This window comes from Canis aureus, chromosome 5 (genome assembly GCF_053574225.1).
Source record: "Canis aureus isolate CA01 chromosome 5, VMU_Caureus_v.1.0, whole genome shotgun sequence".
Lineage (NCBI taxonomy): Eukaryota > Metazoa > Chordata > Mammalia > Carnivora > Canidae > Canis > Canis aureus.
This window is the reverse complement of record NC_135615.1, coordinates 18043044-18062786: the sequence shown is the minus strand read 5'-3', so window position 1 is coordinate 18062786 and position 19743 is coordinate 18043044. Positions and strand designations below refer to the sequence as shown.

Sequence of the window (19743 nt, the reverse complement as noted above, 5' to 3'; positions counted from 1 at the left end):
AGAAACGACAAATACCCACCATTTACTTCCACGTGGATAGAACTGGAGGGTATTATGCTGAGTGAAGTAAGTCGATCAGAGAAGAACAAACATTATATGTTCTCATTCATTTGGGGAATATAAAAATTAGTGAAAGGGAATAAAAGGGAAAGGAGAGAAAATAAGTGGGAAATATCAGTGAGGATGACAGAACGTGAGAGACTCCTAACTCTTGGAAACGAACAAGGGGTGTTGTTGGAAAGGAAGGTGGGTGGGGGGTGGGGTGACTGGGTGATGGGCACTGAGGGGGCACTTGACAGGATGAGCACTGGGTGTTTTGCTCTATGTTGGCAAATCGAACTCAAATAAAAAATATACACAAAAAAAAAACCTTTAAAAACTTCAATTTATCAAAATACACCATGCATATGAACCTCCAGTCTTGGAGAATAAATCATAAGTTGTACTTATACATAGTAATGAAATAGGAAGTACAACGAAAATAATATTCCATTTATATTATAATATATAAAATACTTGAACTCCAGGCAAAAACATCTACCAATGAAACAAAAGGAAAAAAATAATTGGAAAGTCATACCTTATGCTTGATCGTACAGACTATAATAAAGATGACAACACTTCCTAATTTAGTAAAGATATTTTAATGTAAGACTAACTTTTCTCAGGATCTTTTAAATAAAATTTTAAAATGGGATTTCTAAGCAAAGGAAACATGTCTTTATTTTTTTAGTTTATTGACTATTTCTAATAGTGCATTTTTATCAGATTGGATTGTGGCAATCAGTAATTTTATAATTGGTGTTTGATTTGTTAGTGTATATTCAAACAAACCTTCAAAAAAAGGTTAAGAATACTGGGATAAAAATTAGGCCATGAGCAGCCCCAAATAGCATAACAAGAAACATAATCTTAAAAAATGTCCTGAAGATGTATGCTTTAGCTACAGATAAAACACACACCCCTATTACTGTTGAAAGTGCACTTTGTAACACTGGGTAGCCTAGCAGATACAATGCCTCAATTGTTTTTTGGTTTACTGAGGGCTTAGAACTGGAAACAAATGCATAAGAAATGTGTGCAGAAAAATCAAAAGAAAACCCTATACACATAGCAAGATTAATCATGGATATGGAATCAAGATTGACATTCCAGAATGCCATGAAACCTGTTACTCCCACAATCACAGAAGCAATAGCAAAAGTTACCTACAAGGAACACAGTGGATGAGGAATTAACAAAAAGGAAACAATGAACATAGCAGCTGATGCAACAATGACATTTCGAAGAGTGTTTTCTAATATTGCAGTGTACTGATCAAAATATATGAATGCCTGGTTATACACCACTAGTGGAATTTCGCATTTTTCAGCTCTGCTTCGTAATTGGAATAACATCTTCTTTTTATTGGTTGAAGAAGAAACATCCACAGTCTGAATGAAGCCCCGGGAAGAAATGATTTCATTTGATGATGAGATATTAATATCATACATAAAAAGTGGAAAATTTGTTTAAAAAGTAGGCAAACTGTTCATAAATGTATACTTATCATTTACATTTTGTCTGCTGTTTTCCATACATTGCACATACTCTCGTAACCAAAATTCTGTAAGATTTTTATCTACATAGTCACTGTTTTCCAAATCTGCCAGTCATTTTTCCAGCTTTTGCCTAGCATCTTCATCCCAGTAGTCAAAAGTTTCAGTAACAATAACCATAACCCTTGGACCAAACTCTGAAAAATAGTCTTCTTCTACATTAAAATGTGGTGTGTTGTAGGAACCATCACTTGCCAAATTTCGAAGGTCTAAACCTTCCTGTAGTTGGAAACAACCATAAATACTAAATATGATGTACAAAATGTATATAAGCACTACAAAAAATTTGGACTCCGTGCGTGTGAGAAAAGGGGCAAAATAGTCTCAAAAGAACAAATTCATTGGATGGGTATCAGTTTCTTGTTCATGTGGGAGAGAATCACATGGGAGACAGCAGGATCTTAATGAAAAACATTTTTGGTTAGGAGTTTTTGGCTTTTTCAACCAGCGCAGACAGACTATTTCTCTTTTACCATCCAGGGCCATAAATGCTCCAAAACAGGTGATGTTATAAAAATAACAAAAGAGCAAGGTTGTTCCTGTATAGATGCAAAAGTACTGTACAGACCTGAAAGAGGTCATAATCCCTGTATAGAAGAGGCCAGAACATTGGAAATGGTGGTAAATGTTATAGACACCGCCACCTTGGAATAGACGGTGGAAAGCCTCTGGCTCATGCTGTCCTTGGCGCTGGTCTTCTGCCAGGCAGAAATCATTATCAACATATCATCAACCCCAACACCTGTTAAAACAACAACAACAATCTTTATATGTATTAATATCTGTTAAAAATTAGACACATAAGCTCAAACCTTCCTCTCTGTCCATCTCTTAAGGTCTTATGTATCTTGCCCAATCTGTGCTTTGGTACTACTTTCTCCATTGCTTTCTCTGATTGCCTCTGAATCCACAACAGAATTCATCCCTTCCTCTGTGATAACTCTGCGCTTTGAACACACTCCCATTATCTGTACATAGCCCGGATACTCTACTCTGAGTCTTCATTTAGGGTGTTTTATTTTAGTTTTTTAAAAAGATTTTATTTTACTGATTTGACAGAGAGAGAGAGATTGAGAGAGAGAGAGAGAGCCAGCCACAAGCAGCGGGAGCACAAGCAGAGGGAGTGGCAGACAGAGCAAAGCGGGATTAGCAATGGATTTTGATTCCACCTGGATTACTTGAGGGACCATTTTCTCTCATAAACCGTTTTACACAAATGCACAAACACATCAAGCCAACATTCTGTTGCTTGAAATAGAAGCTGGACTCAACTGTTCTACAGTTAGCATCTAACTATCAATATGGAATGATTTGAGAGACGCCATGTAGTTCACACACACACACACACACACACACACACACATCATTTTCCCACTAGCCTGTTTTTGATACCCAGAATGTTATCATTCAAACTTACTTTCCCAGGTTAAGGCATTGTTATTAAAATGCAAGTACTCTTGGGATCAGACATATGCACCAAAAGTACATCCTAAGAATCCTTTACATACTAATGCTTACTAGGTAATTCTTTTCCACAAGGATGTTTCATGACTGGCTTGGAATAGAGGACAGAACATTTGAGGACTTTGAAATCAGCACTGAAAACCAGGAAAGGAAAACTAGAAAGAAGGAAGGGGATTAGCAAGGACAGCATGAGATGTCACAGATAAATTTCACCTCCTCAAGCTTTCTACTGGAGTTGACACTACTTTCACTCATGTATATTGATACAAACTCAATAAAATAGACAATTAAATATATAAAGTGGAGTAAAATGCCCGGGTGGCTCAGCGGTTTCGCTCCGCCTTCAGCTCAGGGCGTGATCCTGGAGACCCGGGATCGAGTCCCACGTCGGGCTCCCTGCATGGAGCCTGCTTCTCCCTCCCCTGTGTCTCTGCCTCTCTCTCTGTGTCTCTCATGAATAAATAAATAAAATCTTAAAAAAAAAAAAGAAAAGCAAAAGCCAAATCCTATCTCTGGGCCTTTGGGGAAAAGCATGCCCTCTTTCTTCCAGGGGCCTGAGTTCTGGTATGAGAACATTGACTCTTGAACAATATACTGCAGGGGTTAGGGGCACCAATCCCCTATTCAGTTGAAAATCCATGTATAAGTTTAAAAATGTTTTTTTTGTTTTGATCTTCTGAACAATTTTATTGAGCAAAATAAGATAAAAGATTACATGTTTATCTTCAGGAATGTAAAGGTCTAATTATTCAAACAGTTTTTATTATAAAACTAAACTCTAAAGGTGTCTACAGAGTTGGCTTTTTTTTTTTTCTCTCTTTAAATCAGTAGTCTAACAAGGATTAGAAAAGACAAAACTCTGTTCAGTGTTTCTGACAAAGTAGAAAGGGTAAAAACATAAATAAGGCTTTAATTTGGCAAAATATAATACAATGCCTTCTGTTATCCTTGAATGAACAGTTTCCCAGTTACTTCACTCTAATACCTGGTAGTGTTCTTTCTCCTTTGTGAGCTGTTGGTTTACTGCCTGAAGCAACTGCTGTAACTGTGTGACAGTCTGATTTAGACTTACAGACATTGTCTCCTTCTCAGAAGACTCCGCTTCTGGGGAAACATCACTATTCTCAATAACAGTAGTGTCTCCAGCAGCTTTTACGATTTTTGACTGGATAAGATCCAGCGACTGTTGAGCCTTATGCAAGTCACCAGCTACCTTCTGTCTTTCACTTTGTTCAGTTCTAAGCTTTGTGAGTGTTTCATTTAACTGTGTCTTTAACTCTCTGACTTCTGTAACATAGATAGATCGTTCAATTTCTGCCTTCTCTAGTTCCATTTCCAAATGCTCTCGTTCTCTTCTCAGATTTTCAAGATCTTTATTTTCTCTTCTTAATCGCTCTAGCTCTTGTTCTGAAGATGTGAATGACAACTGCATCTGTTTAATAGTCTTCTGTGATTCATCGACCTTAACTTCCACTCCTGTGCCCAAGGCTGAGCCTGCCATCATCCCAGCTACCCGGAATGAGCCCATCGGGCTAAAGGCATCTGACTTCCTGCCCGCCGTGAAGATCCCCCAGCAGGCGGAGCTGGTCGACGAGGACACCATGTCACAGACCCGCAAAGGCCATGACACCATGTGTGTGGTACTTACCAGCCGCCACAAGAACCTGGACACCGTGCGGGCTCTGTGGACCACGGGTGACATCAAGACGTCAGTGGACTCGGCTGTGGCCATCAATGACCTGTCCGTGGTCGTGGACCTCCTTAACATTGTCAACCAGAAAGCCTCCCTGTGGAAGCTGGATCTGTGCACCACGGTCTTGCCGCAGATCGAGAAACTTCTGCAGAGCAAGTATGAGAGCTATGTCCAGACCGGCTGCACCTCCCTGAAGCTGATCCTGCAGCGGTTTCTGCCCCTGATCACTGACATCCTAGCAGCAGCCCCCTCTGTGGGTGTAGACATCAGCCGGGAGGAGAGGCTACACGAGTGCCGGCTCTGCTACAAGCAGCTCAAGAGCATCAGTGGCCTCGTCAAGAGCAAGTCAAGTTTGAGTGGCCGTCATGGCAGCGCCTTCCGAGAGCTGCACCTACTCATGGCCAGTTTGGACTGAGGAGCTCTCGGCCTGGCCTCAGCCCCTAATCCTGTCCCCTGTGCGCTCCTGGGCCCAGGAGCCTCTGCAGGCCCCCGCTGCAGCCCTGCGGCCACCCTGGAGGCGGCAGCGCGGGCCCACCAGCCACCTGCACAGCCCCCGAGCTCTCAGACGACTTCTCCCCAGCAGCGGCTGCCCAGCTTTGCCAACTCCCGCTTCTTGGGGCAGCAAAGAGCGCCCTGGGGCTGCTGCTGTAATTTATAAGGTCAATTTTATTAAATTTGTAACTATTAAAAAAAATTAAAAAGCAGCTCACCGTGAGGGGCAGCGTCCTGGCGGGTCCGCTGGAGAGCTACGAACCCCCGTCTCCTCCGAATCTCCATCATCAATCTTCTGGACCAGCTTTCCCTGGTGATGCGGACCATGCAGCGCTTCGGGCCTCCCGCCACCCGCTGAGCCCGCGCGGGGCCGGGGCCGGGGCCGGGGCCTCACCTGCTACCCTTTCCTGGGGCAGCCATTGCCAGAGCAGCCCCCCCACCCCGCCTTCTGTTGGTCCCGCCCCCGCGGCCCCCGGGGTCCCTTTGTTTCGTTGGGCGCCCCAGTGTTTGTGACTGCAGAAAATAAATGTGATATTTGCTAAGAAAAAAAAAAAAAAGAAAAAGAAAAAAAATCCTTTTTTTTAAGGATTTTACTTTTAAGTAATCTCTACACCCAACATGGGGCTCGAACTCCCAACTCTGAGATCAAGACTCGAATGCTCCATCAGCTGAGCCAGCTAGGTGCCCCAACAATGCCATTTTTAAATAAGACTATAATCATTTCAAAGGCCAAATAACTTAGTTTTCTTCATTTATACATTAAATATAAAGCTATTTTCTTAATAGTTTTCTATTTACATTCATATCAAACATTAAATACAAGGCATATTCTTAAGTACAATGCCAGTTTATAGTAAGCTATGGTCTAAAACAGTGAGGCCCAGCCTATTACTTTAGGGTGTATATTGAAATTTGTTTAAAAGATTCCATAATATTCTGGGATGTCAAATTAGAGTTCAGCCACTGTTCTTAATTTCAGTTTGGGGGGATCTTCTCTCCATGGGAGGGTACTAGGAATTGCAACTTTGCCTCTGATCAGATGTTCTATAGGTATGATCAAGAAAGTAGAAGGATCTAAATTAACACAAGTCTATATAGTCTGTCATAAACTGCATCCTGACATTCCACAGCTACTGGCTTTGAGGATTTCATTTGTACTTAGCTAGACCAAAGGGAAAAATCAGAAGTACTAAGGACCAAGAATGAACTCATGGTATTTATTAGGTATTTAAAAATTAGTTTTATTATAGAACCTTATTCAGAAATTGTCCTCGCACATTCCTTGCTTGAGTTGCTTAAATCACACACACATACACACAGAGTCATTCACACTCCTATGAATACACAGACTATAGGATACTGGTTTACATTAAATCAATTATATACACTTTAACAATAGTTTTTAATGGCTGTGGGGAATAGTGAGTGACCAAAAATCCCCCAAAATCATATTTTGGATTTTTGGTGTGTGTGTGTGTGTGTGTGTGTGTGTGTGTGTGTGTGTGAACTGCCTGTTCATGTCCCTTGTCTGTATATTCCCATTTGGGGTACTAGATTTTGCCACCTCTAAAGATACATAATTCAATTTGATTTTCTTCTTTCCTGTCACCTCATTTTGAATCCATAGAGCCACCTAAATGTAATTATTTTGCTTAATCTAACATTAACTCCTTCCCTTATCTACCCCACACCCTCACATACACAATGTGTAGCGTCATGTTTTGTTTTACTCACTTAGAATAAGAAATGGTGAATTTGCAACTATGGTCACAAATGGCACCCCAATATACAACATCAGGCCAAAGCCACTCACCACTGCCAAGGCAACAGAAATCACCCCAAAGGCTGCAGCCCATATTTTGTTTTGTACACAGTCATACCTGTAAATTTGGAGGGAAAAATCATGGGATTTGTGGTGGTAGCTTCCATACTGAAATTCCATCAGTTTATAACATTCTCGACTTGGACACCTCTTCATAAAGCCCTTGGGCAATAATTCTCATAATTGTCTAATGGAGACCTTTAATTCCTGGGCACTATCCCAGACCACGTGGGAAAAAGCAGAGAGGGAACAGAAAAGTTGTCTATACTTTTACCAAACTTCCTGGGTGATTCTTCTGCGACTGAGCAAGCACTACTCCACTGATTGGCAGTGCAGAACCACAAAGATATATGAAATCACTTCAGATGGTTAATTCCTCACTGTTCTTCAAAAGGTGTAAATGGAACACAACAGCAAAGAGAGGACAAGCAAAGCAGAGAGGGTACCCCAAAACCACAACATTACATATTAAAATATTGACAACAATCTCTGCTTTTATATTTCACTTGTTTCTTAACTGCTTTAAAATAAATTACTGATCCTTGTCTCTAGACATTGTTAGGAAGAGAGAGAAACTACTAAGTTTGGGTTGAAAACTAGGAGAGTCAACTATGGAAATGGAAGCACTGATTCTAATACAGCAAGAACATGACCAAAGACCTTTTACTATAGGAACAGTAAAATAATGAAACTTTCTTATTATGAAAAGATTTTCTACATCATAATCATGGTTCACCTTTTTTCAACACACTAGTGCTAGGAGTTAAATTCAGGGCCCTAAATCAACCATACATACAAAATTCCAGCAAAAGTAAATTGCTTTTGGGGTGCCTGGGTGGCTCAGTCAGTTGGGTGTCTACCTGAATTCAGTTCAGTTCATGATCTTGGGGTCCTGGGATTGAGCCCCACATTGGGCTCCCTGCTTTGTGGGGAACTTCCTTCTCCCTTTGACCCTACTCCCTGCTTTGCTCTCTGTCAAATAAATAAAATCTTCAAAAAGTAAATTGCTTTGTTAGAATAAAATTTGATAATGAATACTTTTTTAAAAAAACACTGATTTATAGCAGTTTAAAATATGAAATAACAAAGATGAACTTCGAAATCAGAAAGATTAATGAGGATAAATGTTACATATAACACATTTATTTCCATTCACTCTTTCAAGTTTCTGGTTTTTTTGGTGTAAATTTTTCAGATAGGGAAGTATGACTTTACTTTGATTAGTTGCTGAGTTGACTTTCTCTCAGTGACCTTTATTTTAATGTTCAATAGACAATGGAAGAAAAGATTTGGAAGTGGAACACTGTATTCCAGTCCCCAAGAAGGATTTTGTTTTAAGCAGTTTATCAAAATTACTTGGAAGAGTTTTAGAACTTTAGAATTCCTGGAATCCAGCCATGCAGATCCTGATTCAGTAGGTTTATAGTGAAGCTGCAGAATCTATATGTCTAAAACTTTCCTCATATGATTCCAGTGCTCAGGCCAATTTGGGGATTACTGGCAGCAAAATGGCCAATCTTCTGAAATTTTTATTCATTTAGCAGGGAAGGGGTAAATTAGAAATTATTGCTCTTAGAAAACAACCTGTATGTTTGGTGAGAGATCCACATCTTCCTTGAAAGGTAATGATGTCTCCCATGAGTAAACAATAGTTTACAGTGTATTTGAGAAGGGAAAGATTTTCCAGATTGTTTCAGAAATATTTGGTATAAGTTTTGTCATTTCCAAAATGCTAGACAATTTTGAAACAGTCTAGAAGCTCAATAGACCACTACTTACTATAGAATGAGGTTCACATTAGAGCATAAATTTGATAAAGTCTTACTATTGTTCATATAACTTCATTATGAAGACAATAAGTATAAACCCTAAAAATGGGCAGCCCCGGTGGCTCAGTGGTGTAGGGCCACCTTCGGCCCAGCGCCTGATCCTGGAGACCCAGGATCGAGTCCCATATCAGGCTCCCTGCATGGGGCCTGCTTCTCCCTCTGCCTGTGTCTCTGCCTGTGTGTGTGTGTGTGTGTGTGTGTGTGTGTGTCTGTCATGAATAAATAAAATCTTAAAAAAAATAAACCCTAAAATGTGTTCAAATAAAGGCTCTATGGGAGGCAAATGAGTGTATGCAAGGAATAACCTTCATATACAGGTATATGAGACAAGCAGAATGGCCAGTGTCTTTGGGACTGTCTAGGAGGTCCTGCCCAGAACATAGACAAGAGATTTTCAGTGATAACAGAGAGGTAGGTAGGAGTGCGAGATGTCCAAGAAACTTAACACACTCACAGAAGAATCAGTTTTATTTTTGAGCCCAGAGAAGGCACATATTGAACCATCATGGCAGCATCTGTGCCTTAAGAAATTTCCTGCTCCCTTTCCTCTTCTCCTTGGGCATGCTCCAACCCAGAAGTCAGCTTAGCAAGATAGGAAGTAGGAAGAGAAATGATAGAAGAGGGCTGGGGAGTCCCTTTTTTTCTCCATGAAGGACTATCCTAAGCAGCATGCTCCAGCTAAGAGTGCTGGGGTGGGGGGGTGGGGTGGGGGGGGGAATCCTTAGCTTCAAATCAAGTTATCACTTTTGTTTATTACATGGACATGGATATGGACATTTTAATTCTGACTGGAGGATTTAGTCTTACCTAAGAATGATCACAAAAGTCACAGGGCGTACCTGAGTTTTCATGGGGCAGAGGAAGAGCTTGCTTTACCTACAAGACTCAACGGGAACAAAGGGAGACAAAAATAAAGTTGCGGGATCCCTGGGTGGCAGCGGTTTAGCGCCTGCCTTTGGCCCAGGGCGCGATCCTGGAGACCCGGGATTGAATCCCACGTCGGGCTCCCGGTGCATGGAGCCTGCTTCTCCCTCTGCCTATGTCTCTGCCTCTCTCTCTCTCTCTCTGTGTGACTATCATAAATAAATAAAAATTAAAAAAAATAAAGTTGCTTTATGCTTATACTTCATGAGTTCTAGTGTTCAGTATGTTGGTTAGATAAACATAAAGCCTTCAAAGAGAAAGAAATATAAATCATTTTATAATTGCCTTTGGTACAAGATTTTCTGTATTACTGTCCATAATCATGTGTAAAGATAAGCAGGAATTGATAGAAATTTGTATCTTCAGAACCAACTAGCTAGTAGAAAAATTTTTGACAAACCAGTTGTTGGTGCCTTACAGATTCCATGCTAGGTTAACTTTATTTTTTGTTCTACTGACTTTAACAAGATTGAGTTTTGTCTTTTCCCCTCCCCATAGTTCTTTCCTCCTTCCCTCTTACCCTTACTTCTAGTTTTTTAGTTTGTTTGTTTTCTACAGGATGTGGGCTTTTGTTCCAGAAAAACAAAGTTGTGAGGTAGTTGACTCTAAAGAGGTACCCATTGTGTTTAACCCCCTTCACCTACCTAAGCCTCATTTGTCTCTTAAAATCTAGAGTTGAATGACATCATTTGTTCCTAAACCAACCTACACATGATAATGAACTAGAGAAGTTTTTGAAATGTTAATTTTCAAATTAAACCCCCAGAGACTTGATTCAATAGGTCAGGGCCTTGGAATATGTGGGTTTAGAGTGACTTTCCTGTGAGAATCACTGGAGTGGTACAATATGTGGGACTCTTTCTACACCTAAGTTCTTTTCTTTGCTGATATTTTTCATATTCTAGCTTTCTGATCACAAGAACCCGAAATAACCCTAATGCTTAGATAACAATTTTTAAGTGCTTGCAAGGTAAACCCCACTCCAGAACAATGGAGATACTTAAATAAATTAGAGATTAATTTTTTTTATATAGTTAAAAGTGCCAGTTCAAACTTACGATAGAAATAAGGACTTCTTGCTTAGTTCTATCTGGATATACTGATATAGGACAAAATAGACTTTATTCTTAAAATGTGTAAGAGAGACAAAGAAGGGGGTGCCTGGGTGGCTCAGTCAGTTAAGCACCTGCCTTTGACTCAGGTCAGGATCCTGGGGTCCTGGGATTGAACCCCATGTCAGACTCCCTGCTGAGTCTTCCTCTGCCTCTCCCCTTCCCCTGGGCTTGTGCTGTTCTCTCAAATAAATAAATAAATAAAACCTTTTTAAAAAAAGAGACAAGTAAGGATATTATATATTGATATAATATATCAATAAGACTAATTCATCAAGAATATATAAAAACCACAAACATACATGCACTGCCAATAGAGACCCAAAATACATGAAGCAAATATTGACACACTTGTAGAGAGAAATAGATAGCTCTACAATATTGGCTGGAGAATTCAATATACCACTTTCAATAATGGATAAAATATTTAGGCAGATAATCTATAAAGAAAGAGAAGAAATGGACAACACTATAAATCAGTTAGACCTTGCAGAGTTATATAGAACACTCAACCCAACAATAGCAGAATATACATTATTCTCAAGTGCACATGAAACATTCTGTTGAATAGATCATGTGTTAGGTTACAAAACAAGTCTGAAAATGTAAAAATATTGGAATTACAAGTATCTTTTCGACCAACAATGGAATGAAGCTTCAAATTAATAATAGAGGGAAAACTGGATAATTCAAAATATATGGAAATTAAACAACTCACTATTAATAACTAATGGGCCAAAGAATAAATCACACAGGGAATTAGAAAATACTTAGCTACAGATGAAAATAAATACACAGCATACCCTAACTTATGGGATGTAGCAACACCAGTGCTCACAGATAAATTCATATATTAAAAAAGAAAAAAGTTCTTAAATCATCTTATGCCACTAGACATCTTGTAGAAATAGAAACAAAACAAAACAAAACAAAACCCAAAGCTAACAGAAGGAAGGAAATGAAAAGATCAGAATAGAGAAAAATAAAATTGAGAATAAAAAACAATGGAGAACCAGTAAAACTAAAAGTTGGTTATTTTAAAAAATCAGCAAATTGACAAACCTTCATCTAGAGTGACAAAGAAAAAAAAGATACAAATAACTAAATCAGATATGAAAGTGAAGACATTACTACTGACCTTAGAGAACTTGAAAGGATGATAAAAAATACTATAGGGCAGCCCCAGTGGTGCAACGGTTTGGCGCCGCCTGCAGCCTGGGGTGTGATCCTGGGGTCCCAGGATCGAGTCCCACATCAAGCTCCCTGCATAGAGCCTGCTTCTCCTTCTGCCTGGGTCTCTGTCTCTTTCTCTCTGTGTCTATGAATAAATAAATAAAATCTTTTAAAAAAAATACTATAGACAACCAACAAATTAGATAACCTAGATGAAATGCACAAATTTCTAGAAACATACAAATGACCTAAACTGACTCAAGATAAAACTGAAAATCTTGACACGTAACAAGTGAAAAGATTGAATCAGTAATCAGAAACCTCCCAACAAAGAAAAGTCCAAGACCAGATGGCTTCACTGGTAAATTTTACTAAGCACAAAAGGAGAATTATCACCAATCCTTCCAAAAAATTGAAAAGGAAGGAATACTTCCTAACTCATTCTATGAGGCCAGCATTACAGTAATACCAATTCCAGACAAACACTAAAAGAAGAAAACTACAAATCAATATCTCTTTTGAATATGGATGCAAATATCCTTAATAAAATTCTAGCAAAGCCAATTCAATAGCACATCGAAGGGATCATGAACAAGTGGGATTTATTCCAGGAATGCGAGAATGAGTCAACATGGGAAAATCAATCAATGTAATATAGCACCCTAATAGAACAAAAGTTTAAAAACCACACCATCATCTCCGTAGATGCAGAAAAGGCATTTGATAAGATCCAATACCCATATGATGAAAACACTAAAAAAACAAGGAATAGAAGGTAACTTCCTCAAAATGATAGGGGCATTTATGAAAACTGCATGGCTAATGTTATACTCAATAGTGAAAGACAAAGATTTCCCTCTAAAATTGGGAACAAGATAAAGATGCCCACCTTCACCAATGGCATTCAACACTGAAGTAGAAGTGCTAGCCAGATAAATTAGATAAGAAATAGAAATAAAAGGAATTCTATTCCTTTTTACAGATTACATGATTCTATCCATGAATGTTCCAAAGAATCCACAAGAAAACTAATAGAGTTAATAAACAAATTGAGCAAAGCTGCTCAAGATCAACACAGAAAAATCAGTTGTGTTTCTATCTATGTGCAATGAACAATTAAAAAATGAAAGAAAGCAATTCCACTTAAATAGTGTCTAAAAGAATAAAATACTTAGAAATAAATTTAATAAACCAAAGAGGTGAAAGACTTTTTTTTTTTTTTTAAAAAAAAAGGTTTATTTCTCTATTTGAGAGAGAGAGAGAAGAGAGCGTAGGGGGCAGGGAGAGAGAAAGAGGGAGAGAGAGAATCTTAAGTACGTGCCATGCCTAGCACTGAGCCCAATTTGGTGCTTGATCTACGACCCTGAGAATAACTGTGACCTGAGCTGAAACTAAGTGCTGGACACTCAACCAACTGATCCACCCAGGCACCCCTACAAATCATATATTTGATAAGGGTTTAATTTCCAAAACACACAAACTACTCATCAATAACAGGACTCAACAACAAAAAGACAAACGACCCAATTAAAAATGGGCAAAGGACTTACATAGACTTCTCTCCAAAGAAGATGGGCAAATGGCCAATAAGCACAGGAAGACCCTCAACATTATTAGTTGAGTACTTTGCCACTACTTTGCCATTGCTAAGATGGCTTTAATCAATAAAACAAAAAGTAACAAGTGTTGGTGAGGATGTGGAGAAACTGGAACCCTTATACATTGCTTGGTAAGATATAAAATGAGGTAGCCTTCATGGAAAGCAGTGTGGCGGTTCTTCAAAGAACTAAAAACAGAATTATCGTATAACTCACCAATTCAACTCCTATGTATATATTAAAAATAATTGAAAATAGGAGCTCAAACAAATATTTGTACACCAGTATTCATTACAACATTATTCACAATAGCCAACAGGAGGAAACATTCCAAGTGCCCATCAACAGATAAGTGGATAAACAGTGCTATATGTATATATATGTATATATATATATGATGAATTATTAGTCATAAAAAGGAATGTTTTTATACATGCTACATCATAGTTGAATCTTGAAAACATTAGGCTAAGTGAAATAAGCCAGTCACTAAAGAACAAATATTGTACGATTCCATTTATAGAAATCTCTAGAATAGGCAAATTCATAGGGATAACAGGTAGAGAAAGGTTAACTGGGACTGGGAGGTGGATGGCATGGAGGGTTACTGCCTAATGCTTATACAAATTCTGTTTGGGATGATGGAAAATATTTAGAAACAGATAGTTGTGATGGCTGCACAACAGCGTTAATGTAATTGATACCACTGAATTGTACACTTAAAAATTATTGAAATGGCATATTCTATATCTTTTTTATGTATTTTCCCACACACAAAGATTTTTTAAAAAGAGTTAAAAACCAATAATAAAACTGTTTTACCTGTAGCATGATGTGATTGCAAATAATATGATTAGAAGGTATGCCACATGAAACAAGGGGATCACTGTCATAGAGGTTGCTTCAAACTCCAGTTGTCTAGAAAGTGATGTAAAGTAGACCATCAGGATCCCTGCGTGGCTCAGCAGTTTAGCGCCTGCCTTCAGCCCTTTAGCATGATCCTGGAGACCCCGGATCGAGTCCCACATCAGGCTCCCTACATGGAGCCTGCTTCTTCTCCCTCTGCCTATGTCTCTGCCTCTGTCTCTGTGTCTCTCATGAATAAATAAAATCTTTAAAAAAATAAAAAAATAAAGTAGACCATCTGCCAAAAAAATATACTCCAATAAATAACTTTTAATTCCAATATGTGTGTGTGAGTTACAAACACTATTGAAATGCTATCGCTTATTGATTGAAATGTTAAAATTTAGTAAAAGATCAAAGTAAGTGAATTATGACTTTAGAATAAAGAAGACAATATGGATTTGCTTCTTCCCACAAATCTGGCCTGCTTTCCAGTTTCTTGCAAAAACCCAAAGTTGAAAACTCCTGAGTTCTCAGTTCCTCAGAACTCAAAATATGAGTTCTATATAAGACTATGAATCATTAATAACTACAGAAATTGTCACTTTTTCTAAGTTTTTATTAGGCTGTTGTCTATTTTATTGCATTGATATTTCAGAAACATATGGTATTCAAGGGCTTTTTAAATTGCATTGATAATTCAGAAAGATCTGGTCTTCAAGGGCTTTTTTTCTAGTAGTTGTCTCACTTTGACCAGGCTTACTCACAAGTATTAGCAGGCTTGCTGGCCCAACAATTACAGAGTAGCTAGCATGTGCCTGGCACTATGCTATAACTTACTTGGAAAATGCTGAGCTAGTTATCTTTTCAAAGACACCATGGAGCTTCTGCTTAAAGGTTTGTTTCTGCATTTAAAAAAATTTATTGATTGATTTATTCATGAAAGACACAGGGAGAGAGGCAGAGACATAAGCAGAGGGAGAAGCAGGCTCCCTGCGGGGAGCCTGGTGCGGACTCCATCCAGGGACCCTGGGATCATGATCTGAGCCAAAGGCAGATGCTCAAACCACTGAGCCACTCAGGTGTCTATGTTTTTGCATCTTAGTGAACTTCAAACTAGTTTTAGGAGGCTCCCCCAAACAGCAAAGACTTTAACAAAGAGTAGGAATTTCAACATAATTTGACTAGAAAACCTGATAGTCGATGCCTGTACCGAACATACCGGCCTTGAGGATGTGGGATTTGTGTTTTCCACCAGATTGTTACTAAGGAGTTAAGATTTGTGGCATCCTTTGATGTGTGAGATTAAGGAAGTTGGATTAAGTACCGAATGGAGTAGAGCACTCCGTGCTTCACGTCAAGGGCTCCACCAAATTATCAGGAAGTGCCACTGCTATGGTCCTCAGAAAAAGTGTTATCATCCCTCCCACGTTTCCCTGGCCTCCCTATAAAACCCAGCCACCAGGTACATCTTCTTCGAGGCCAAACTCTTTTCAATGTTGGTAGATTGGTTCAGGAAATGGATCAACCACATCTTGCTAAGCTCATTGTCCTTCACATCCTCAGTTTTCAGGTAGTACAGTAGCCGCATGGCTTTGGCTTTCACGAGTAATTGGTTCCTTCCCATCCTCTTGCCTAAAAACGTTCCTCCAATGGTGCCGGCCGGGTAGATGGGCTGACCCGATAGGTTGAAGACGGGAAAGTGATGTTTGTCAGGTCGAGGTCCTTGTTCTTGCGCCAGGCGGACAGGAGCGGGGTGGAGGGCGCGCAGGCGCCCTGGTGTTCAGCGCACACCCCATCGTAGCCAATCTGGGTCCCGTTTTCCTCGGCCACATACAGATCCTGCACCACAGTGTCCAATGTACTAATTTCTTCCAAGATTTCTTGTTGCAGCAGCGAGGCAGTGCCGGAAACCACTAGGGTGGAGACAAAATTGACCCCGGTGCTCTTCCTGGAGTTGGAGAATCCGCGAGAGTGGTTGGCGGTGAAACGCCCCTGCACAAAGCGCCGCTCAGCCTTGGCCGGGCTCCCCATGGGGGTGCACTGCTCCTCGAGGTTTCCTTCGGTATCGCTGGGCAAGTAACGCAAGCCTGTGCCCAGAGCGGCCGTCAGCAGCACGGGCACCGGCAGGGAGACGCAGGGCTGCGAGCCCACCTCCCGCCCCAGCCCTCCGAGGGCGCGGCTGAAGGGCGCCTCCGGGCAGTCGGTGTGGCAGGGGGTCTCGCGGACGGCTGCCCAGCTGCCTTTCCGACCGGGAGGCCGCAGACTTGGCCGCTCCGCACTGTCCCCGACTGCGGAGGAGACGCCTCGAGGGGCCCTGTGCTGTCCCGAAGCCCAGTCAAGCTTGGGTTCCTGTCCCTGACTTGGCTTGGAGGCGGGGAGCGGCTCTACCCGGGACCCCGCGCCCACGTCCCGCGGCGGCCCGGTGTCGGCCGGGATGGGCCTCGGCTTCCCGCCTGGCCTCAGGCTGCGGCTCCGGCTCCGGCTCCGGCTTCTCGGCCCTGACCTCGGGCTCCCCCTTCGCCCCCATCTCCCGCCAGGCGTCGGGCGCAACCTTGGAGAGACTGAGGCGCATTTCCGGGAGGGAAAGGCAAGGTGTTCAAACTGGGCAGCAGGTCGGGAAGCAGCCACTGGCCGCAGCGCCCAACTCCTCCCCCGACCCTTGGCTGGAGAATTCCAAGGCTGCGGCTGCTCGCGCCAGGCCAGGGGGCCGTCGGGGAGCGCGCGTTTTGACTTGTCTGTGGCGTGCCTTTCCTCTCCGGAGTTTAGTTTCAAACAGAAACACTTTTTTTTTTTTTTTTTTAAGATTTTATTTATTTATTCATGATAGACAGAGAGAGAGAGGGAGGCAGAGACCCAGGCAGAGGGAGAAGCAGGCTCCATGCAGGGAGCCCGATGCGGGACTCGATCCCGGGACTCCAGGATCACACCCCGGGACAGAGGCGGGCGCTGAACCGCTGAGCCACCCAGGGATCCCCAGAAACACTTCTTAATGCTGCGTGAGATGCGTGCCCGTTCTACAAGACCCACATATTTTATTGGGGGAATTTGACTTGTCACCCCACCCCTCACCCCCCGCCCCCGACACACACATGCCAATCTTTCCGGAGACCATCCAGTAACACACTTCTTGGGTAAGGTGAACCTGGTACACTTTATTATATTTTATTAACTACAAACGTAGCAGATACATTCTCCTTGTAGAAAGTCAGAAGTAAGTGTGTAGGATGAAAAGTGAGGATAAGTTTATCTTTGGTCTGTTCCACAGCTCCCAGGATGGAGGGACCCCTGGGTTCATGTCACCATTTTAATGGAAATCCTCACCTACCTTTAAACATGCAGGTAACTGAAAGGCAGGTGGAGAGAGGTTCCCAGAGTTATGAAAATTGTTTGCCATGTTTGCCACGGTTGGCAGTTACTTAGCATGAATAGTGATTGTGTTTTTATGTGGGTAGATAGAGGATGTTAATGAAATCTCCAGACTGCAAGAGTACCAAGCCCAAGAGTATAAGGGAGGTATCTTCAACAGCATTTTAGAGGAGAAACAAATAGGTGATTTCGTTAAGTTGGCTTTCCAGAAAGTCATTGTTTAAGAGTGGCCTTAATAACCACAAGGTGGCACCTGTTTTCTATCTTAAAAGTTATGGTCAGTGGGCCTGAGGATTCCTTTTCTCCTTTATCTGCATGTTGCAAGTCCTAGTTACATGCTGCGTTTATTGTTGGTGTGCTATAAATCTAGTGGCATCTGTAGCACATTTAAATGGAGGAACTGATTTGGGATTTCCATTTGCCAAACTGTATCTACCTTATGAAGAGAAGGGCTCAGCTGGCCTCCTAAAGATTTTAGGATGAAATGTTAGAGGGAGGGTGATCACAAGTACTCTGTAATGTTCAAAACCAAACACAGGACCTCTTAGTGCCCATCTTTATGGTATTTCTTTAGCACAGCATCAACGTATTTTTTTTAAATCTCAAAATACAGGGGGATCCCTGGGTGGCTCAGCGGTTTAGCTCCTGCCTTTGGCCCAGGGCGTGATCCTGGAGTCCCGGGATCGAGTCCCACGTCGGGCTCCCGGCATGGAGCCTGCTTCTCCCTCCTCCTGTGTCTCTGCCTCTCTCTCTCTCTCTCTCTCTGTATATCATAAATAAATAAATAAATCTTTAAAAAAAATAAATCTCAAAATACAACCACTAAATTTCTACAATTGCTCATAAATCAGCCACTGTGAAGTACTAAATTCTATAGAAAAATATGTGCCTCGGGATTTGATTTTATCTAGTTTCTTCATTCTAGATGATTGATTCTAGATTATTTTATTTTACTATTCTAGTTATCTAGATTACTAATGTTTGTATGGGTTTAGAATGTCAATAAAAAATGCCACTATTAAATATTTTCCACCAGTTTCCATAAAAGGAATTTGGCATTTTTAATATGAGCTCATCTGCTATTTTTGAGTTGTGAAACCCTTTCATATTTGTTTCAGAACTCCAGACTACTCCTTGCAGCTGTAACATGGCCGAGAAGTGACTTGTCTGTCCTAAGTGATATGTCTCTTAAATCATTTCAATGCAGACAACCCTCTGGCCTTTAATCTGAGAATGGTGTCTACTTTGTCAGGATAGGATTCTCTATACTCTAGAAAATGCCTTCTGGATGAGAAGGGGGTGGTGGGTATTGGGAATTCAAGAATATAGTGTAAAACTTAAAATTTTATCTAGTCTGCTTCTTATCCACCTTCAGTCTAGATAAAATGAATCAGACAAAATGTTACCTTTTCTTCATCTCTCATCACTATATAGATTCCATTTCCTTCTATTCCCCAGCTCTTCTTTGGCAGCCCCCATGACCGATTTTTTTCTCTTGTCCCCGTTTCTTCTTTTCTAAGTCCCATTCTCTCAGGTTAGCCAAAGTCAGTTTGGCATAAATTAAGGGCAATTGCCCATTATTTTAAATGTTTTATTAATTTTTTTTGCCCATTTTTATTTACAAGATGTTTCTCTTTTAGCTGTTAGTTACATGATAGTCTGTTTCCAATACTTGACTGTGTGCAGGGACAAGGACTGCATCTTATTCATCCCTGCATTTGATACTCAGAGGACACTCTAATGTTAGTCATAATTTAGGTGGTCCTGATTGTCTTGCCACAGCTCTAGGAATTATATCACTCAAATATGGCAGATATAATGGC

General features: G+C 40.7%; 1 protein-coding gene across 1 annotated transcript; it reads right to left on the bottom strand.

Moving 5' to 3' along the window:
- Nucleotides 1–759: 759 nt before the first annotated feature.
- Nucleotides 760–17948, bottom strand: LOC144313289 (patched domain-containing protein 3-like). Its single transcript, XM_077896428.1, is given in 8 exon segments — nt 760–1446; nt 2168–2195; nt 2198–2340; nt 6982–7127; nt 14528–14665; nt 16021–16246; nt 16249–17305; nt 17880–17948. Coding segments are annotated over 8 exon segments (1905 nt in total). The 3' UTR covers nt 760–1348.
- Between the last annotated feature and the right edge of the window lie 1795 nt (nt 17949–19743).